Raw genomic sequence first — 24,224 nt, 5'->3', positions numbered from 1 at the left:
ACAGAAACCAGATGGCAGTCATAAGAGTCGAGGGGCATGAAAGGGAAGCAGTGGTTGGGAAAGGAGTGAGGCAGGGTTGTAGCCTCTCCCCGATGTTATTCAATCTGTATATTGAGCAAGCAGTAAAGGAAACAAAAGAAAAATTTGGAGCAGGTATTAAAATTCATGGAGACGAAGTGAAAACTTTGAGGTTCGCCGATGACATTGTAATTCTGTCAGAGACGGCAAAGGACTTGGAAGAGCAGTTGAACGGAATGGACAGTGTCTTGAAAGGAGGATATAAGATGAACATCAACAAAAGCAAAACGAGGGTAATGGAATGTAGTCAAATTAAATCGGGTGATGCTGAGGGAATTAGATTAGGAAATGAGACACTTAAAGTAGTAAAGGAGTTTTGCTATTTAGGAAGTAAAATAACTGATGATGGTCGAAGTAGAGAGGATATAAAATGTAGACTGGCAATGGCAAGGAAAGCATTTCTGAAGAAGAGAAATTTGTTAACATCGAATATAGATTTAAGTGTCAGGAAGTCATTTCTGAAAATATTTGTTTGGAGTGTAGCCATGTATGGAAGTGAAACATGGACGATAACTAGTTTGGACAAGAAGAGAATAGAAGCTTTCGAAATGTGGTGCTACAGAAGAATACTGAAGATAAGGTGGATAGATCACGTAACTAATGAGGAGGTATTGAATAGGATTGGGGAGAAGAGAAGTTTGTGGCACAACTTGACTAGAAGAAGGGTTCGGTTGGTAGGACATGTTTTGAGGCATCAAGGGATCACAAATTTAGCATTGGAGGGCAGTGTGGAGGGTAAAAATCGTAGAGGTAGACCGAGAGATGAGTACACTAAGCAGATTCAGAAGGATGTAGGTTGTAGTAGGTACTGGGAGATGAAGCAGCTTACACAGGATAGAGTAGCATGGAGAGCTGCATCAAACCAGTCTCAGGACTGAAGACAACAACAACAACAATGATGAAGTGACACATGAAGGTGCGTAAGCACTGGATCATTCATTTGAGATGTCAAGTCATGTGAACGCGTGAGATTTTCTAGTATCTCAGGTTCACTGTGGCCACAACGAAGTACTCTGGAATACCATAAGATGTTTATCCATAAAACGATCGCCATCTATCTCATTCTATGGCGTGTCGTCATGGGCATCGGGCTTCTTTACAGTAGAGAAAGAGATACAGGGGAGGTAACAGGCGAACTTCCTCAACAGTGAGTTGTCCATTGTTGTGACAGGGATCTGACCAACATGAGTACCTCCCTGGAAGGGACACGTGCGGTAAGTGCTGGGGCTGTCGATTGCGGTGCTGGGCCACACGTATGAGTTACTGGTTTGAGAGTTTCTTCTGGAGACAAGATGTCGCTCCTTGGTAGACCACGCACCGATCACCCATAAAAGAGTCTAAAACTACCCGCCATGCTCATGTTTGCCTTCCTAAGGGTAACAGACGTCTCTGGGCAGGATGTGATGTGCAGCAAAGGAAACATGCAAATGTTCTCGATCTCTCCTCATCAAATGTGGCGAGAGAAACCACATTAATACGAGTTACAAGCATACTATATCAATATACCAACTCACCACGATCAGAGACACTCAGGAACACAGTTCGAAGGGAGCCTGGGCTCGACGTTGGGTAGGTCTGACCAGCCACGTTATGCAGGGTCATACGGGCTTCAGTCAGACAAGTTGTTCATCATATAGGCACCGACTCTGTGTTACATCGATGCATGATGCAGTATGAGTTGGCCAAGATGGCAGCACCTCCTCCTGGATCACTGTGGGCGCCGTCTTCAGGCACAAGCCTGCAGTCAGTGGTTACCTACAATTAAAGGGTCCGTCCTCTAGTAAGCAGACCTGACCCAGAGGAATAATGTAAAGCTACGTACTATCTGACGTTCACACGGCGTTCAGTAGCTTGTAGGACAGAGTAGGGTAATTAGAAACGTTATCAGGGGCTGATCCAAGGACTCCCCTTTTACATCTCTTAGATGGGGTGGATACTATTTAAGGTGTTGCTGCATACACATATGACGTCCTGGCAGTTATGTAAGTAGACTCCAGGGCGAGACTTGAGGAAGAGACGAAAGATGTGTATGCTCAGATGCAGCGGTGGCACAGGGATAAAAAAAGTAGCTATAGTCGTCTGTATAACTATCTATATTTCTCTAAAGTGGAGACAGTTTCTAGACAGAAATCCTTCACTGAGACTTAACAGAATACTTACAAAACGCAGCACTGCTAGGAGATATTTAGGCATTCTTATTGATGAGAAAAAGAACTTTCTAGAGCATGTAAAACTTATTAATCAGAAAGCGACTAAAATTATGTAGGAGTTTATCATGATAGCTTTGGCGATTACAAATTACCGCTATATGTGGTTCAGTCTTATCAGGGAAATATCTTCAACGCTACTGCGGATTTTGGTGCCGACGTCTGGGCACATCGCCTTCGACTAGAGAGCTACGAAAAATGCTGCACCAATGCAGCGGATCTTGCTCTTGAGGTTCACTGGTGCCTTTCACACAACAGATGGTTTGCTGATAATTCTCGAGATATGTTCGATGGCTATCGTAGCTTGCAGGGCAGCGTTGTAGTGGTTGGGGCGAGAAGAATATGATTGAGATCGCAGGAGCTCATATTTTTAATAATAGACAAGTAAGTGCCTGGAACTTAGACTAATGCAATCTGATGGGGATACTAGACGCACTGCAAGACAGCTGTATAGCATACTTACAAGCATTATGAACAGGCTTCGTAAGTGCGTCTTTGACCCTACTCGTTGTATGGTGCACCTGTTAACAGTTCATAGTCCATGACCAAACCATTTATATTGAGTGGGGTGTAGTAATACTTCACTGTGTGAATGTGGAGAGGAAGGTTAAGCTGATCATGTCGTTTTCAATTGTCTACGTTTCCATGTAGAGAGGGAATGCAGACAACTAAACTGCGATCTGCAAACAACTGTGAACTACTAAAACTTATATGACTACACATCGAAACCCTGAAAATCAGTTGCTGAATTTTCACTCTTTAAGATTAAGTGAATGCTGCGAATGTCAAAACAACGTCAATATGTAAGAAGAACAAAACAATAGACACACACACACACACACATATATATATATATATATATATATATATATATATATATATATATATATATATATATATATATATATATATATATATATAAACCTCGGAACTTAACACAGACCTCAATGCGTGATGCTTTCATTAGTTTACACAAGGAAATTCCGTCTCGAAATCTTAACATAAAATAAAAAAAGATTCTGATCGTATGTAAAGTATATCAGGGCCAAGTCACTATCAATGCACATTAGCAGTAATAATGCTACCGAGCACAGCGCCACTAAAGCAGGGTTACTAATCACCGTTTATTCCTTCTCCAAAGAATATGCAGGAAAATATTGCAGGATTCGAATAAAGACTAGCTGCAAATATGAGTAATTTAGAAGTAGCAAAGCAATGTAAACCACTTAATTAAGACAAGTCTTCCGGTACAGACTGTAACAATTACATTGCTGTCGGGGTATTTTGATAAAGTAGCTCAGTTGCTAACAGTCGTATATAACAGTTCGTTAGACGAAAGATCCACACCTAAAGACTGAAAAGTTGCACAGATGACACTACTGCACAAGAGAGGAAATAGAAGTAATACACTGAATTAAAGGACCATATCGTTAATATCGATTTGTAGTAATATTTTGGAACTTTATGAAATACCTCAAAGAAAACGATGTATTGACACATAAGCATCACGGACTGAAAAAATACTGTTCTTGTGAAAATCAGCTGGCACTTTATTCACGCAGAGTAATGAGTGCTATCGACAGAGAAAATCTCAAGTTGATTCCATATTTTCAGAGTTCCTGTTTTGACACCGTACCTTGCCAGCGGCTTCTACTCAAATTGTGTGTCTATGGAGCATCGTCGCAGTTGTGTCATTAGAGGATCAAAACGAATTGCAGAATGACTTAGATAAAATATCTTTGTGGGAATTGACCGTAAAGGAGAGATCGTCACGTTACTACTAAAAAAATCCCTTAAATTTCGGTTACACGATAGATCAAACAAATTTAAAGATTGTCGATTTAAATAAATATCCAGCGATTACAATTAAGTACTACTTCAGTAGTAAGTATCGTATAGTAAATATTGTGGGGCGGGAGAATTAGAAACAGCGTTTTATTGGCAAGGTATCTATTAAGAAATTGCCTTCACGAAGCTTGTCCTTCCTCTTCTAGAGTATTGTTGCACCGTTTGGGATCGTTTCCTGAGAGGATTGAGCGAGGACATCGAAAAAGATCAAAGAAATGCAGCTTGTTTTTGTTATCTCGAACAATGAAATATAGTGTCACAGGTACGATACTCGAGTTGGATTGGCAGTTATTAAAACCAAGACGTTTATAGTCGCAGCGAAATGTTATCACCAAATTTCAATGACCAAATTTCCCCCCAGAATGAGAAAATATTTTCTTAACTCCCACCTACTTAGGGTCAGGAGGGGGGAGACGAGACAATCATAATAAAATAAATCAGTAATCGCACGGAAATATTTGCAAGTTCTTTTTCCCATGAGCTATTCGTGAGGGGGACGGTAGAGGAATAGGCTTTAAGTTGTTCTGTGAGTCCTCTGGCTAACACGTGTGAATTGCAGAGTGGTCGAGCAGAAGTATAGGAAAGGTACACTGACGAACCACGGATGGCTTGCAGGTGATGGTGGTTGTACCGACGACGCTGTGGCTCCTGGACCCGCTGGTGGGCGCCGGCTCTTCTGCGGGGCGCCTCCCGATGCCCATGTGGGTACCGCCGGGCCTGCGCTCCTCACCGGGTCACCAGATCCTCTACGCCTTCCAGGCTCTCGCCATGATCACCGTGGTCGAAGCGTCGCTCTACCTCGACGTCTGCTTTGTCGTTCTCATGCTCAGCGTCTCCGCAGAGCTGCACGTGCTCAACGACGCCGTTGCCTCCATCAAGGCTCCAGCAGTTCTGGTCAGTAACTGCACTAATTGGACACAAACTAGACACCACCTCTCTCTTATAAACACCTCTTGCCTGGTATCTCTGGTACTATTCTATGACCCAAGGCGTCTGAGATTATTATGTCACTCTACTGTCATACTGAACGCTACAAACTTCAAATAACTACAGACACTATCACAGTTGGTCCACCCTTAAAATCTGCTAGGTGTACCTACAGTCCGTGTTTCTAGTATCATGTATCAAGGGTTCATGGGTAAACCTTGTCTGCTGCTGACACTAGTGGGAGAAAGAATGAACTTACTGACGTAGGACATTAAAGAGCGTTCTTTCCTCCAATGAAAAGGTTAGTACTAAGGAGTTGACTTCAGCACCAAACATTGTCTACCCACCAACGGACACATTGGAACGTAAACACTGGATGATTTAGCACTGGATAAACGTTGTCTGGAGTGAAGAATCACGGTACACAATTTGGCGATCCGATGGTAGGTTGTGGATATGCACTTTCATATGGGAGGGGTTATAACGCTCTGAATTCTGCTGGGGACACTTTCAGTGAGGTGCCTATGCAGGAATAATAACCCATTCTTCCTGAAGAGCCGAAACCGGGAAGAGTATTAATGTTGAAGCTGGATTTTGGAGTGAAGTCGACACTCTTAGCTCATTCCGCAGATGATCCATGGGGTTCAGGTCAGAACGCTTGACGGGACAGTCCATTTCAGGAATTTTATTGTCCAGAAAACCCTGGCCTCACAGAAGCTAATTTACTACAGGATGCAATGTCACGCTGAACTATTCCTGTACTGTATCCAGTACACAACGCAGTAAAATGTGCTAATGTCCTTCCGCATCATTGTTGATTACTGAAGCACAACTAGGGAACCATACTCTAATCACGAAAAACAACCCCCTACTGTACTTCGCTGTTGGCATCACACGTGACAACAGGTAACATTCCACAGGCATTTGACAAACCCAGACCGTTCTATGTATTGCCTCAGGGCATAGTGTGCTTCATCACTCCAAATCACTCGTTTCCAGTCGTCCACTGTCCAGTGGCGTCGCTTTTTACACCACCACAAGATCCGCTTAACGCCAACTACAGATGTGTCCCGCTACAAGATGTTAGACGATTGTGTCCATTCGTTTCACTCCCCGCCAACAGTCATTGTGATAGCGCGATTGTTGGTAGCACTGTGGACCTCACGAATAATTCCTTCCGCTGCTATCACACGATTGTTACAACCAACCTCCTCAACGGTCGGCAGTACCTTTCCGTCAGTACATGAAGTATTCCTGGTCTTTGCTTGGCTGTGCTTCTTTCTTCGCGTTTCCACTTCACAATTACATCGCTAGCAGTCGAATTAGGCAACGTTAGAATGGTGTAAGCCAACCTCGGGGAAGATCAGTTTAGATTCCAGAGAAATCTCATAGAAGATAAGTTAAGGAAAGGCACACCTACGTTTATAGCCTTTGTAGACTTAGAGCAACCTTTCGACAATGTTGACTGGAATACTCTCTTTCAATTTGTAAAGGTAGCAGGCCTAAAATACAGAGAGCGTAATACTATTTACAATTTGTACACAAGAGTCGATGGGCATGAAAAGGAAGCAGTGGTTGGGAAGGCAGCGAGACAGAGTTGTAGCCTATCCCCGATGTTATTCAATCTGTACATTGAACAAGCACTAAAGAAAATCAAAGAAAAATTGGAGAAGGAATTAAAGATCCTGGAGAAGCAATAAAAACTTGGAAGTTTGTCGAAGTCATCGTAGTTCTGTCAGAGACAGGAAAGAACTTGGAAGAGCTGTTGAACGGAATGAATAGTGTCTTGAAAGTTGGATATAAGATGAACATGAAGAAAAGCAAAACAAGCGTAATAGAATGTAGCGGAATTAAATCAGGTTATGTTGAGGGAATCATACTTATATTAGGAAACGAGGCACTTAATGTAGTAGTTGAGTTTTGTTGTTTGGGCAGCAAAATAACTGATGATGGCCGAAGTAGAGGGGATACAAAATGTAGATTGGCAATAGAAAGAAAAGCGTTTCTGAAGAGGACAAATTTTGTAAGATCGGACATACACTATGTGATCAAACGTGATTGGTGTCACTTGTGTCATGTGTCTGGACGCGAGATTTCCACTCTCCTAATTATTCCTATGTCCACTGTTTCCAAGTGATAGTGAGGTGGAAACTTTAAGGGACACGTACAGCATAAAAGCGTACAGGCCGACCTCGTCTGTTGACTGACAGAGACCGCCGACAGTTTTTGAAAAGGGTCGTAATGCGTAATAGGCAGACATCTATCTAGACCATCACACAGGAATTACAAACTGCATCAGGATCCACTATAAGTACTATGACAGTTAGGCGGGAGGTGAGAAAACTTGGATTTCACGGTCGAGCGGCTGCTTATAAGCCACACATCACGCCTGTTAATGACAAACGACGCCTGGCTTGGTGTAAGGAGCGTAAATAATGGACAATTGAGCAGTGGAAAAACGTTGTGTGGAGTATGAATCACTGTACACAACGTGGCGATCCGTTGGCATTGTGTGGGTATGGCGAATGCCCGGTGAACGTCATCTGCCAGCGTGTGTAGTGCCAACAGTAAAATTCGGAGGCCGTGGTGTTATGTGTGTGTGTGGTGTCGTGTTTCCCATGGAGGGGTCTTGCACACCAAGTTGTTTTGCGTGACACTATCACAGCACATGCCTACATTGATGTTTTAAGAACCTTCTTGCTTCCCACTGTTGAAGAGGAATTCGGGGATGGCGATTGCATCTTTCAACACGATCGAGCACCTGTTCATAACGCACCGCATGTGGCGGAGTGATTACACGACAATAACATCTCTGTAATGGACCGGCCTGCACAGATTCCTGACCTGAATCCTGTAAAACACCTTTGGGATGTTTTGGAACGCCGACTTCGTGCCAGGCCTCACCGACCGACATCGATATTTCTCCTCAGCGCAGCTCTCCGTGAAGAATGGGCTGCCATTCCTCAAGATAACTTCCAGCACCTGATTGAACGTGTGCCTGCGAGAGTGGATGTCATCAAGGCTAGTAGTGGTGGACCAACACCATACTGAATTCCAACATTATCGATGGAGGGCACCACGAACTTGTAAGTCATATTCATCCAGGTGTCTGTATACTTTTTATCGTATAGTGTAGATATAAGCGTCAGGAAGTCTTTTCTGAAAGTATTTGTATGGTGTGTAGCCTTGTATGGAAGTGAAAAATGGACGATAAACAGTTTAGGTTAGAAGAGAGTAGAAGCGTTTGTAAGATGGTGCTACAGAAGGATGCTGAAGGTTAGATGGGTAGATCACATAACTAATAAGGAGGTACTGAATAGAACTGGGGAGAAAAGAAATTTGTGGCACAACATGACAAGAAGAAGGGATCGGTTGATAGGACACATTCTGAGACATTAAGGGATTCAACAATTTAGTAGTGGACGGAGGTTTGTGTGTGTCGGAGGGGGGGGGGGAGTAAAAATCTTAGAGGGAGATCAAGAGATGAAAACGTTAAACAAGTTCAGGAGGATGTAAGTTACAGTAGTTAGCTGGAGGCGAAGAGGCTTTCACAGGATAGAGTAGCACGGAGAGCTGCATGAAACCAGTCTTCGAACTGATGACCACAACACATAGCAGAACGGGTGAAATGTGAGTAGTCGAAGTTCGAATTCACTGGATCTCCTGAGCGACACATTATGTTGTTTCTACTTCTCTTATGACAACACATGACTCCTCACCCTATTTTATACTGACGGCTCCGCTTCTCGTGACCTCTAGTGCACACCGCCACAAAGTGAACATTTACATATTACTGCAAGGATTCTAGACATACAACGAATTTATATATTTTTAAATAAATTAAATTTAATTTATTTCCTTCGATTTTAAATTAGACGGTGCTTGTTCATTCTTTGATTATTTAATACATGCTGGTAGCTGTCATTCATTTACAGAAATGAAATTGAATTTATTTCCTCAATATTGTTGTTATACCTTGCTTATCTTGAATTAATTTTATTCTCGCCTCACCACTGCACCTTATGGCGTTAGGGTGAGGACAGCTTGTAACACCGCGTGTTCTGTGTACGGCTGACTGCACGTACTTTCCCTAAAATTGTCGGGGATTAGCAAAAATGTCCCTCTCTTATCATTTTTATAGGCTTGTTTTGATATTTGTTGCGGTTCGTAGTCACTTCGTAAATTTTATTGCTCCTTTCGTTTATCGGCAAAAGACCCACACATCGGAGAAGAATACGGTATTTCAGTTCAACATTATTGTTATTTCATCCCGGACTTTCCACTGTTTGAGTATTTCAGTTCAGTTTTATCGCAGCTGTGCTCTGCAGTACTGCGAAAATTGTGATTGCTAATCAATATCGTCTATTACTGTGTTATGAATGTTTCCTTTTTGATATGGATAAGTTCGTTGTGCGTCGTTGAGTGGTACGTCTTCGAGTGCAAGCAATGTAACCACCGACCCGAAAAAAAGAAACAGAAAATAGTTCAAGGAAGTACAGTGATAAATATTAATCTTACAGGTTTTTTTGGTGTAGTGTGGTGAAAAATTCAGTAATGCTGCTATAGTTCCCAGTAAACTGAAACTACATTTGTCAACAAAACATTCCTCTATTTTTAGATGTAAATTATTTTCGTCAGTTATTGGAACAAAACAAAAAACAAGTGAACCTTATGACTACGTCGGTATGTGTTTTGCAATATATCATAAAGGCCAAAAAACCACACACAGTAGCAGAAACACTGTTAGTGCCCGTGTAAAGAAATTGTAAAAATAGTTCTTGTTTCAGAATCTGCTACTGTAATTTCAGAAATCTCTCTCTCCGATGACGCAGACAGTCGCCGTGCTCGTGACACGTCCAGTGACATTGAAGCCATTTTGAAGGAGAAAATGAAGAGCAGTTGTAAGCACTCAATTGAGACAGACGAATCCATCGATACTGGCGGTAACACACGACTTCTTTCCTACAAAGGACATGTTGATCGCAATGTAATTGTAGGTAATTTCTTTTTTTACCCCGTCGAGCAGTCGTTGAGGAAATATTTCGTCTGATTAATGAATATTTGGTCCGTAATGAATTAACATGACAGGATTGCGTTAGTGTTTTGTACAGAGGGAGCCGCTTCTGTGACATGGCGAGTAAGGGATTCGTGGGTGAAGTATGCGAAGTAAATTCTAATTTACATAACGACCATAGTCATATTCACGGCGAAAAAACGTTTGCCAAGTTTTTGCCGTCTCCTCTGAACATTGTGATGGGTGAAGCAGTCCAACCGTGAACTTCATTAAATAGCGGCCCATAAATACGAGACTTTTTAAGGTTTTATGTCAATAAATTGGATCACAGCACTTTACACTCATGATACATACGAAAATATGATGGGAATCTCGACGTAAAGTGTTAACAAGGATGTCTGAACTTGAGAAATGAGGTACTCGCGTTTTTAACTACTGAGAGGCATAACAATGCTGACTTACATGCAGTTGATGAATGGATATATAACCTGGCATTAACTTTCCGATATTTTCGTACATTTACATGAACGAAACAGAAAAATAAAAGGCAGAAACAAGAACATTCTGACTAGTATGGATAATATTCAAGGATTTGTTAACAAGTTAAATTTGTGGATACAGAAAATTGAAAATGAATTCAGTGAGTTGTTCCTAACAGACTATAATAAGATTTTGATGGAAATGCTTAAATAACATTTGGTAGTCTTGCAGCAGAATTTCAAAAAATATTTTGGAGAAAGTGCTGAAGATTTCGACTGGGTTCGCAATCCATTCGTGGATTCGAAACATCTTCCGAATAATTTAGGTTTAGGCATACAAAAAGAACTGGCAGAATTGAAAGCAGACATTGAAATGAAAAATTTTAGAACCACCCTTGGATGCATTTTGCTTGTCAATCAACAGAAACAGCCAACTATCCCCGACATAACAGCTAATGTGGTATTACCATTTTCAACTACGAATTTATGCGAATTCGGCTTCTCCATGTGGACTGAAATTAAAGCATCAAACTCAGATCCATCGACAAAGAAATGAGGCTTGCTGTGTCGACGATTCCTCCACGAATCAGCCGTTTTTAGTGCATCTAGGAAGACTCATGTATCACATCGACGGTATTAGTAAGTTATTTACATCAAAATTCGTACTAGAAATGCCTACAGTCTACAGTGAATTAAATTCAAAAAGTTGTTAATAAATACACTAGTCTATTTCTGTGTAACAATAATAATAATAATAATAACTGATTACATAATAACGTAATAATATAATTACGATTTTGAGGAAATAGACATTTTGGTGTGACGTGTTGAATCCGTTTGGGTGTGTCGTGTTTAATTAAAGGTTGCGGAACACTGATATAGTGGCCAATTCTGCATTACATCCAGATCACTTTTAATCGTATATGTATGTGGTGATCCCCACCCCAGCAAATGAGGAACATCAAGGGAGGCGCACAACCCGTACTGTATTCTTCCATCTGCAAAGCATAGTGAGATTATGTGGTGGCTTTAGCGACCATACCTTTGATCTTACTGAAAATAAAGCCAACTTGTCAGATACATGAAATAGTTTTGGGTGAGTATTTTCGTTTAACAGGATAGGTGCTGTTCTAAGCAGGGAAACGCATTTTCCACAATTGCAATGCTCCACTCTCACGACTGATGCATATGAAAATGTCCTACAAATTTTCCTTGTTTGAAAATTATTCTGTATCTGTAATTTTTTAAATTTGAACAATTAATACTATATTACCTAATTTCATTTATCTCTCAAAGATTCGTTTTAGTTGCGGAAATTGTATAAAAGTCACTAGGTCACCATTCACTGTTTTCTACATACATTGCTATGATAACTGAGAGCGTTGTGGATACCATAGATGCCCACAAAGCTTATTAGGTAGACGTGCTTTACACTTTGTTCACCCTGGTGTAGCAGATGTTACTTTAGTTGTCAGTATCACTGCAAGTAACTGCGGTTGACAAGTTATGAAATTTCGAGAGTGGCAATGTTGCGATAGCAGGAGAAATAGTGATATGGCAGTTCTGATGTTTCTGAATGTTAAAGTCGTGTTGCAGGGCCGACCCAGGGTTTAAGGATTCAACGGCGTAGAAGGATCATGAAGCTAAGACCTTACTCGTAGGTAGATTTGAGGAACTGCCCTTTGGGGAGACTTAGCCAGTTGTTCTGTTCTGCTAAGTGGGTAATAAATGTTACCAATATTTTACGTCACTGTTAACTGTCCTCAGAACGCATTTTCGTAATCAAATGTTGAATGTTTCAGTCCTGATGCAAAGTAAAACACAAATGGGAAACAGAAACTGCCTACAGCATTCCTACATATTCTGACTCACGATCGGGACAAATTTTAAATAATATGTCTTGAATTCTAAGTCGTAGTACCATAGAAACTTCAGTGTTATACATTATTTTCGAATCGTTTGCAGTATGGATGCGTAGTTATTATAACTACTTTTTAAACTGTTCACTTTGACTTATTGGCAATCGGACGAGTAAAGGGGTTTGTTATATCAGAAAAACGGGTTGCTATCATCTAAACTACCAACGTGTGTTCTGATTGCTATTATTAAGGGGAAATAAAATAATGGTATTTCTTCAATATGCAAGGGCAACAGTCTTGCCGCAGTGGATACACCGGTTCCCATCAGATCACCGAAGTTAAGCGCTGTCGGGCGTGGCCAGCACTTGGATGGGTGACCATCATGGCCGCCATGCACTGTTGCCATTTTTCGGGGTGCACTCAGCTTCGTAATACCAACTGAAGAGCTACTCGACCGAATAGTAGCGGCTCCTGTCAAAGAAAACCATCATAACGACCGGGAGACCGATGTGCTGACCACATGCCCCTCCTATCCACATCCTCATCTGAGGATGACACGGCGGTCGGATGGTCCCTATGTAGCCTGAAGACGGAGTGCTTCAACATGCAAAGTCGTTGAATAATATGCTTGGAAACAAATTATTTTATAACACCACAACGCTAGGCTTATGTCGAATTGAAAATGCCCGTGATGGGTGAAACCGGTGTGGTGTTACAAAATACCGCGTTAATATAACTAAACTGCAGCTGCTCAAAGAGTTACAGTGTGGGCTGTAATTATCATATGGCAACGAAACTTGGTAGACATTCTAATGCGTTAATGTGGAACCTATTTACATTGTAAGAAAATTACTTCGAGTTTTTGCCAAAAGTTGCAAATTTTGCGGTGTGTGCAAGGAAGATGTATAGAAATATTTTCATACGTATAAGGTTAAGAAAGGAATGTGGGTAGAAAAGCTCAGACAGATGGGAAAGGCATAACGTTCATTTTATTGTTAACCGCCGTATACACGATTTTTTCAGTATCAGCACCGGAGACGTCAACGAAATGCTGTGCCCGTAAAACGGGATGACCAACAGTTGCTCGCAGCAGTTCCAATGGAATCTGAGCAACGTTTGCCTTCATAACAGGTAAAGACAGAACATGTCCCAGGTAAACACTTTCCTTTAGATATCCCAAGAGCCAAAAATCAGGCGATCTTGCACGCCAAGCATCTAAAAAACCACTGAAGGTAACGCGTTTGTGGAAGGTTGCATTAAGCAGATCTTTCACTGTGCGAGTGACGTGAGGCGTTGCCCCATCTTGCATGAAAACAGTGGTTTCCACACAGCTGCGCTCTTCCATAGGAAGCTGTACAAGGAGGTCTCGGTAACGAGCAGACGTCACGGTACACTTGACAGGCCATCTGGGTCTATCCTCTTCAAAGAAGAACGGACCGATAAGAAAGGCGCTTGGAAATCCACACCACACAGTCACATACGGCGAGTGGAATAGATCTTCGTGAACAACACTTGATTTAACAATACCCCAAATTTGGCAGTTCTTTGTATTCAGTGCACCCTGTAATGTAAAATGTGTCTCGTCACTCCATAGAATATTGCCTGGCCACATGTCATCAACTTTGATTAGTGCCTGAAACCGAATTGAGAACGTTGCTGTGGATGGTGCAGCAAATGCACCATCTGGATCTTGTAGGAGACCAGCGTAAAATAGACTGCAAAATTTTCCGTACTGTTGACTATGGAATGGACAACGCTCGTGACACTGCACGAGTACTATCACTGCTCGTGTGCTCGTGCTGCATGGTCAGTTAAAGTAACAGCAGCCTCGTCAATTACTTCCGTCGGGGCAGGATACCTTCCTCTTCCAGATGCCTCAGGAACCTCGCGTTTTGGAATTTCATTGTCACCTTCTTTAAACCATTTAATGACATCGGGCCTCTCCTCAGATGTGTCAGTCGGCATACTCTCTCACGCAGCTCTGTAATTGCTGCCGTTCACATAAAAGTTTAACACCGCTGGACCCAATTCATCACACGCCACACAGCCACACAATCATAGATATAATAGCAACAAAGCGACCAGATAAAATAATCCGCGCCAATCAGACATCCGCTCCGGGACTCTCTGCTCATGACGTGATATTTTTAAATTACTCAATGCATACTACCAAAGAAAAATCTCACCTGGTAACCTACAGAAACTTAAAAAATGTTAACCATGACGCTCTTCAAAAGGCTTTCTCAGACATCCCTTGGCATGATATAAGCGATGAACCGACTTTAGACGAAAAAATTCGGCAATTATGTCGCAAAATTATTGCACTGTATGATAAACATGCTCCTCAACGCACTGTTAAGGTAAAGAGAGCTCCCGCTCCGTGGCTCACCACTGCATTACGTCAGTTAATGAATAAACGTGATGCTGCACGTAGGGCCTTCAAGCGTAACCCAACTCCCGAGGCGTACGAAGCTTATAGGAAACTCCGAAACAGAACCAAGCAAAGCGTGAGGAATGCCAAAATCAGACATGCCCGCTCTGTCGTATGCGGCATATCAAAACCTGCTGCACTGTGGAAAAAGCTGCGCAGTTTCGGTATAGGGAAGCGAAGATCTGACGCTGTTTATCAAGCGTCTGCAGAAGAATTAAACGATTTCTTCTCAACAGCTGCAAACTGCCACGCAGCGACAAATTACCAGCCCCAAGATATCAATCTCTCGAGAGACAAGTTTTTCCTAAAACATGTCACTACCGGCACAGTACACAAGGCAATTATGAGAATCTCTTCCGAGGCAGTAGGAAATGATGGAATGAGCATTGGCATGATTAAGAACGTCGTAGACACTATTATTCCAGTTATCACAGACATCTTCAACCTGTCTCTTGTCAGTAGTACATATCCTACTGAGTGGAAGCAAAGTTTAATTAAGCCTATACCCAAGACTGACAACCCTAAGTCGCCAGGTGACTACAGGCCGATCAGCATACTACCTGCAATTTCTAAAGCCCTAGAGCACATCGTCCATAAACAACTGACGGATTACCTCAAAACTCATAACATCCATGACGAATATCAGTCAGGCTTTCGAAAGCACCATAGTACAGCAACCGCATTAATCAAAGTAACTGATGACATTAAACATGCTATGGACAGACGTGAAGCTACTATCCTAACACTGCTTGACTTTAGCAAGGCTTTTGACACAGTTGACTTCGATATATTACTAATTAAAATGAAACAGCTGAATTTCTCAATCAGCGCAATACACTGGTTCGACAGCTACCTCAAAAACAGAAGTCAACAAGTCGTTTGTGGGTCGGAAAAGTCATCATGGAAAAGCGTGCACTCTGGAGTTCCCCAAGGCTCCGTCCTTGGTCCACTACTCTTCTCACTGTGCATTAATGATATTTCTTCAGTGATTCACTCCTGCAACTACCATCTTTATGCCGACGACATCCAACTGTACATAAGTGCAAGCCCCAAGAACATTGCTGGCGCAGTAGCGAGTATGAACGCAGATCTTTGCTCTGTTTCTCGATGGGTACAGAACCTAGGTCTGAAACTAAACCCCAAGAAATCCCAGGTCATACTTATATCTCATCCAAAGTTAATCAGCCGGTACTTTCGCGAAACAGTCCCTAGAATACTCCTCAATGGTACCCAACTACCATACCAAAAAACAGTAAAAGCCCTTGGAATAATCTTGGATGAACACCTAAACTGGGAAGAACAAACAGTCACAGCTTGCCGGAAATCGCTCTCCTCCCTACATGCAATTCAAAAATTTAGAAAAATATTTCCAACCCATGTTAAACAAAAATTAGTCCAAACACTAGTCTTGCCTAATCTTTACTACTGCGATGTAGTTCAACACGGCACAAATAGTGAAAATTCTAGATGCCTCGAGCTAGTGATGAATGCTTGCGTTAGATACGTGTGCAATATTCGGTTGTATGATCATATCAGTCCTTCATACTCCCAGCTAGGTTGGATACGTCCACATACGGCACGCGATCTCCACACGATGTGCTTACTTCATCGATTTCTTAGCCACTGGTGCCCACAATACTTATCTTCTCACATTAAACACCTATCATCATTCCACAATCGCAACACCAGATCGGATACGTCTATCATCTTGGCTGTACCTTTACATAACACAAAATCTTTCTCCGTGTCATTCTCCATCTCAGCCATACTACTATGGAACGCGCTCCCCTGTGATCTGCGTCTTATCCAGAACTACTCAACATTCAAGAGGGAACTCAAAACATACATATTAGGGACGGTATAGCCACCATTCTTGTGCCCCTCCCATCTCTTTCTTTCTCCTCTCCATCACAGCTTCGAATTTTACCGTTCTATTTCTCTTCCTCTAACCTATCTACCTCTTATATATCTCTTTCACCCCATTCTATCGTCTTATGTCTCTGCTCGATGAGAATAACTCACAAGCTGCAAGAACATAACGAGAAAATTCCCAACTAACAATGTGACTGACATTCAGAAAAGAAAAGTATGTTTACTTTCATATACATAGTCATTATTATTATTATTATTATTATTATTATTATTACTATTACTATTACTATTATTATTATTATTACTATTATTATTGATTGTTATAATTATTTTTTATTGTTATAATTATCATTGTACTACTGTTATAATATCTATTTTTTTTCTTTAACATCAATACTGCATAATAGGCTATATGTCCTTAATGTTAAGTAGAAACTGTAACTCGTTCAATCTGAGTATGCCTGGTTAGGTGTAAGAGAGGGCCTGAAGGCCCTAATCTTGCCAGGTAAAATAAATGCATAAATAAATAAATAAATAAATAAATAAATAAATAAAACAGTTTCACTAACAGCACGCGGTCTCTCACTTTTCAATTTCTGTTTAGTCACATTATGGCTTGTCAAAAGACAGCGTGGATGTCATACCGTGGTACAAACAGTGCACAGCGCCAGATCTGCGCTTGGCGGCCGCAGTTTAATATTTTTTGCAGCGTAAATAGGCTCAACATTAATGCATCGTTACCAAGTTTCGCTGCTATACGATAATTACATCCCATGCTGGACATCTGTGGGTAGTTGTTCATATGGCTCTGACCACTAGGGGGACTTAACTTCTGAGGTCATCAGTCCCCTAGAACTTATAACTACTTAAACCTAACTAAGTACATCACTCACATCCATGCCAGAGTCAGGATACGAACCTGCGACCGTAGTAGCAGCGCGGTTCCGGGCTGAAGCGCCTAGAACCGCTCGGCTACAGAGGACGTCTGTGGATAGTTGTACTTTAACAATAATCACCTGGTAGATTTGCAGCTGGTGCAGTAATTTGTTTCCAAGTAATTACTGCAGTAGTTTATTACAGCTTGCTGGAGCAATATTTTGAGACGTAAACAGTCACACTTTGTTCAACAACCACATTTTCCGTTTAGTCATACGATCTGTTCTTTGCATAAAAGTTCGCGTTTTGAAATTAAGTTTTTCAGTTACTTCATGCCTTCTTTCTATATACTGAATGCAAACATGGTCCCTTATGAAAGAAATAATTTGTCATGCACTATAATAGTTAATGCGCATACACAAGGCCGGCCGAAGTGGCCGAGCGGTTCTAGGCGCTACAGTCTGGAACCGCGCGACCGCTACGATCGCAGATTCGAATCCTGCCTCGGGCATGGATGTGTGTGATGTCCTTAGGTTAGTTAGGTTTAAGTAGTTCTAAGTTCTAGGGGACTAATGAGCTCAGCAGTTAAGCCCCATAGTGCTCAGAGCCATTTGAACGCATACACAAATGTACTCATATCAGTCCGCAGTCTGTAACTGGTGATAAATTCGTAGTTCTTCACAAATAATTTTTCAGTGATCTTTTTGAAAGTCTAATCGTGTTTGCTGCCGGATACTAAAATCAATGTGATTCAATATTTCGGGGATATAACTGTCCCCCATCTTCAGGACATCTCTGTTGCTCACTTCTGGATACAGGACAGCGTCCGGTCAGATATTTACCAAATAAACATCGCCAACAGCCGTGTGTTTTTACAAGTTACTTTATTATATGCCCAGTGCTCAGAGCCATTTGAACGCATACACAAATGTACTCATATCAGTCCGCAGTCTGTAACTGGTGATAAATTCGTAGTTCTTCACAAATAATTTTTCAGTGATCTTTTTGAAAGTCTAATCGTGTTTGCTGCCGGATACTAAAATCAATGTGATTCGATATTTCGGGGATCTAACTGTCCCCCATCTTCAGGACATCTCTGTTGCTCCCTTGTGGATACAGGACAGCGTCCGGTCAGATATTTACCAAATAAAAATCGCCAACAGCCGTTTTTTTTTACAAGTTACTTTATTATATGCCCAGTTTCGGCGTGTCATTAATGCCATTTTCAGGCCCCTATGGTCTCTATATACAGAGATCAGATACATAGATGCAACCCGTTGTTATCAAGTCTTCGAAGTACACACTCCACAAAAAATTCTGGGGCTCCAGATACTGATGGCTCCAGTTACGCATGCATCGATATATCTGATGCTCTGTACATAGAGTCCATAGGAGCCTGAAGATGGCATTAATGAGATACCGAAACTGGTCGTCTAAATAAAATAACTTCTGAAACATGTGGCTCTTTGGCGATTTTTATTTGGTAAATATCTTGAGGACGGAAAAGTCGTCGGAAGCAGAAGATGGCTGAAACGAGGGACACGAGATGAAATTTGACGAGACTGTGATAATTGCCAGCGCTTCCGGTTTTTGGAACACTGTTTATAAATGGCCAATGGAAATTAGTTTGATAGACAATTTGATTAACGGACAGTGGTTTTCCTCTAAGCAGGATGGGGAACTCTATACTATTCCACATTAAAAGTGAAAGGCCTTCGGTGCGGCCAGTCCGATTGTTTAAAAATACTCTTTGAGTGTGATATATCGTTACCGCCTGTTTTCCACCAGCCCGGTCTTGAAGGGCAGCAACTGCGATGGGTGGCGCAAGCCTACATAGGAAAACCATTTACAGCCTTGGCATCAATTTCAAGCGGGACTCAGCAGAAGCAGCAGCAGCGTTCTCCTGAATATGGCGGACACTTGGGTCGCTGAAATATTGAGTCACGATGATTTTAGGATCTGGCAGCAAACCCGAGGAGATTTCCAAGAAATATTACGCCTGGAAAGTCACAGTTTTGGGTCATACTCCTGAGTATACTTAAATTCGTCTTCTGCGTCGGGAAACCTTGAATTTGTTAAACCTACAAGCACGCAGAGGATAAAATATACTGTAACTCCAATATAGTAGTAAAAGTCTGTATAAAGGCATGGATATTTGCAGCGAAATTAACATTGTCGGCCGTTATAGTTGATCACAACGTATGTGCAATAGTATGAAATCTAGTATGTTGACAAATGCATCCAAATGTTACAGCATTTGTGTCAGCAGCATAGTATAAACATCAGAGATTCAGGAGGCAGATGGTTGAACTCGGTACGAATGCAGACGGCCCTGTGCGGCGTTGGTGTGTACGTACGTGCATTTAATGCAGATTGTAACAATGTCACGCGGAAAACAATTAACATGTGATGAAAAAGTAAAAATCTGTACGTACAAAGAAATGGGGCTCTCTAATCGTCAAATTGCCGACAAGTTGAACCGTTCAAATAAAGTTATTTATAGTTTCGTTAGACTGAGCGCACGATGTGGACAGTACGGAAAATACGGGCAAAACAGAAAATTATCAGAGGCATAGAAACGGTTACTTTTGCTCAAATCAAGGACCAAAACCCGTCATTCTTCTCAGATGTTGCTGATATACAGTTGCCAGTATCTGCGATACGTGTACGATTAATTTTGTCACATTACAAAAATCTTGCATTCAACAAACAACTGCAGAAAGGCGCTCCAACACGCAAACATAAACAGGCTAGACTGTTGACTTCAGAATGAGATGAAGCGATCTCCAGTGACGAGAAGAAGTGTAATTTAGATGGGCCAGATGGATTTCAGTATTATTGACATGATGTGAGAACGGAGCAGCAGGTAAGAATAAGCAGAAATTTTCATGGTGGAAGTGTTATGATTTGGGCTGCCTTCAATACTAAAGGTGAATCATGCACTGCTTGATTGAACACTAGAATGAATTCTCAAATGCACACTGAAACTCTAGAGACAGAATTGATAAGAATGCATGAGAACCAAGGGTCCGAAAATCTAATGTTTGTGCAAGATACTGCATCTGTGTAGGGTTCTCCTGCAACCAAAGAGTGGCTTGACGATAAAGATATCGATGTCTTACTCTGGCCTGCAAGTAGCCTGGATTTGAACCCAGCGGAAAAACCTTTGGGGAAAACTTACAAACAATGGAACGCAATCTGAGGCCGTCTGTGAGCTGAAAAGAGCGATACGAGAAGAGTGGGCGACAATTTCACTGCAAGAACTACAAACCCTAACTAAATAAGTGCCGCAGAGTATTTTCGAGGTAACTGGGGCAAACGGAGGGTGGAAAAAGTACTGACAATGCTATAACACAACAGGACAGTGAGTGCCTTTATACCAGTTTCTATCCAGGAAATGCGAACGCCTTATTTTGTTACTCGGGCTACGAAATAAACTATGTAATTCCGTCTTATATGTATATACCACTTTCATAGTAAATTCGGTACATGTATGCTTCAGACATCGTACTATTACTTTCGTGAAATCCTGTCTTTATACTGACTTCCACTACTGTACATTATCGAGGTGTGATGGAGCCTAATGCTCTTGCTTGTCATAGGCTACAGGTCATACGTAATCTGTACTAGGCACCACATCGCAAAGAGCTGTCACAGAGAACCATAAAGTTAGCACGCGCCTTTCCCGCGAGTTTTACGGAAGCCATGCGACACATAATCTAAACAGAAGCGAGCGTCCATTTTCGATCATAAAAATACGGAGCTGCCAAGTGGGTCTTTAAATAAAACTGTACAGGATTCAGAGTATGGTGCCTATCAGAAGAAAATTCGCTTCACAAGACTAATATTACGTATTTACAAGCCGTGCTGTACTGAAACCATTTGGTCACAGCGCTATAACAGTCACTCTGAGAAACGGAACAAACGCAATCTACCATGATACAGGCTTGCTACTTGATCTGGAATATAGGAAGCTTAGAGCTTGACGTCCAGTCGTCAACGTGGTCATTATTTATTTATTTATTGTTCCGTGGTACTACATTAAGGAGAAGTCTCCATGGTCATGGAACGAGTCAATACATGAAATTATAACACGATTATAGAAACAGATAAAATGAAATATAAGAAACATATTCAGTTGTAAATTGTAGAAACAGATAAAATGAAATATAAGAAACCTATTTAGGCGACAAGTCGTTAGTTTCAATAAAGAAAATCAAGAATGTAACACAAGAATTTGCTTAATTTTTTAGATCTTCCAGGAGCTCCTCGACAGAATAGAAGAAGTGAGCCATGAGGAACCTCTTCGGTTTAGACTTAAAAGTGTTTGGGCTACTGCTAAGATTTTTGAGTTCTTGTGGTAGCTTACTGAAAATGGCTGCAGCAGAATACTGCACTCCTTTCTGCACAAGAGTCAAGGAAGTGCATTCCACATGCAGATTTGATTTCTGCCTAGTATTGACTGAGTGAAAGCTGCTAACTATTGGTAATAAGCTAATTTTTGCTAACAACAAACGACAACTGAGTGAAAGCGGCTAACTCTTGGGAATAAGCTAATTTTTGCTAACAACAAACGACATTAAAGAAAATATATACTGTGAGGGCACTGTCAAATTTCCCAGACTATTGAATAGGGGTCGACAAGAGGTTTTCGAACTTACACCACACATTGCTCGTACAGCCCGTTTTTGAGCCAAAAATACCCTTTTTGAATCAGAAGAATTACCCCAAAAATAATATCATATGACATAAGCGTATGAAAATATGCGAAGTAAACTACTTTTCGTGTTGAAATGTCACTTATTTCAGATACTGTTCTAATGGTGAATAAAGCGGCATATAGTTTCTGAACAAGATCCTGAACATGGGCTTTCCACAACAGCTTAATAGCTTACTATCTGTCAAAACGCCTAGGAAATTGAACTGTTCCGTCTCGCTTATAATATGCCCATTCTGTCTGAGTAAAATATCAGTTATTCTTGAATTGTGAGTTAGAAACTGTAAAAACTGAGTCTTACTGTGATTTAGCATCAAATTATTTTCCACAAGCCACGAACTTATTTCATGAACTACATTATTTGATAATGTTTCAGTATTGCACACAAGATCCTTCACTACCAAGCTGGTGTCATAAGCAAACAGAAATATCTTTGAATCACCTGTAATACTAGAAGGCATATCATTTATATAAATAAGAAACAGCAGTGGTCCCAGCACCGACCCTTGGGGAATGCCCCATTTAACAGTGCCCCATTGCGACTGAACATCACTACCACTCTCAAAATTGCGGAGAATTACCTTCTGCTTTCTGTTCGTAAAGTAAGAGGCGAACCAATTGTAAGCTACTTCCCTTACTCCAGAATGGTCCAACTTCTGCAGTAATATTTTGTGGTCAACACAGTCAAAAGCCTTCGTTAAATCAAAGAAAACACCTGACGTTGGCAACCTTTTATTTAATCCGTCCAAAACCTCACAGAGAAAAGAGACTATAGCTTTTTCAGTTGTTAAGCCATTTCTAAAACCAAACTGTACATTTGACAGCAAATTATGTGAATTTAAATGCTCCAGTAACCTTGTATATACAACCCTCTCGATAACTGTAGCAAACACCGATGGCATAGAAATAGGTCTATAATTGTCAACATTATCCCTGTCTCCCTTCTTTATAAAGTGGCTTCACTATCGATTACTTTAATCGGTCAGGAAACCGACCACTCCTAAAGGAAAAGTTACAGATATGGCTAAGTACTGGGCTAACATACATGGAACAATACTTCAGTATTCTGCTAGATACCCCGTCATATCCATGAGAGTTCTTAGTCTTTATTGATTTAATTATTAACTCAATCTCCCTCTTGTCAGTATCATGGAGGAGCATTTCAGGTAACAGTTTCGGAACACATTTTTCTACGAGCGCTATATGATTCCCTGTTGGGACTAGGTTTCTATTTAGTTCACCTGCTATATTCAGAAAGTGATTATTAAATACTGTACATATATGCGACTTATCAGTAACATGGACATTCCCACTACGCACTGATTCTATATCCTCGACCTGCCTCTACAGACCAGCCACTTCCTTTACGACTGACCATATGGTTTTCATTTTATCCTGAGACTTAGCTATTCTATCTGCATACCACATATTTTTTGCCTTCCTAATAGCTTTTTTAAGCAGCTTACAATACTGTTTGTAATGGGCTGCTGCATTTAGATTGTGACTGTTTCTAACGTTTTGATATAATTGCCACTTTGTTCTACAAGATATTCTTATCCCTTTAGTCAGCCACCCAGGCTGCCTGTTTGTGCTAGTACCCTGTTATGACCGTTCCAACGGAAAGCAACTTTCAAAGAGCACGAAAAAAGTCTTCAGGAAAGCATTATATTTATCGTCTACTGTATCAGCACTATAAACATCTTGCCATTCTTGTTCCTTGATAAGGTTTACAAAAGTCTCTACAGCAACTGGATCAGCTTTCCTAAAAAGTTGGTAACTATATTTAACATGCGTTGCAGCACAAAAATCTTTTAGACTTAAAAATTGTGCATCATGATCTGAAAGGCCATTCAGCTTTTTGCTAACAGAATGCCATTCTAGTAATGAGGAATGAACAAATATATTGTCTATGGTTG

At 41.1% G+C, this 24,224-nt stretch overlaps 1 protein-coding gene and 1 pseudogene across 1 annotated transcript in view; both read left to right on the top strand.

Moving 5' to 3' along the window:
• Nucleotides 1-24,224, top strand: part of LOC126353460 (putative odorant receptor 85e) — an 87,985-nt gene that overhangs the window by 18,367 nt on the left and 45,394 nt on the right. The window contains exon 4 of the mRNA XM_050002765.1: nucleotides 4,749-5,027. Within this exon, the coding sequence (XP_049858722.1) occupies nucleotides 4,749-5,027 (279 nt within the window). The remainder of the gene's footprint in view (nucleotides 1-4,748; nucleotides 5,028-24,224) is intronic.
• Nucleotides 12,700-12,817, top strand: LOC126287526 (5S ribosomal RNA; annotated as a pseudogene).

The sequence above is a fragment of the Schistocerca gregaria genome, chromosome 1 (genome assembly GCF_023897955.1).
Source record: "Schistocerca gregaria isolate iqSchGreg1 chromosome 1, iqSchGreg1.2, whole genome shotgun sequence".
In the NCBI taxonomy this organism is placed as follows: Eukaryota; Metazoa; Arthropoda; class Insecta; order Orthoptera; family Acrididae; genus Schistocerca; species Schistocerca gregaria.
The sequence above is the reverse complement of the archived record's forward strand: the minus strand, read 5'-3'. Positions and strand labels throughout refer to the sequence as shown.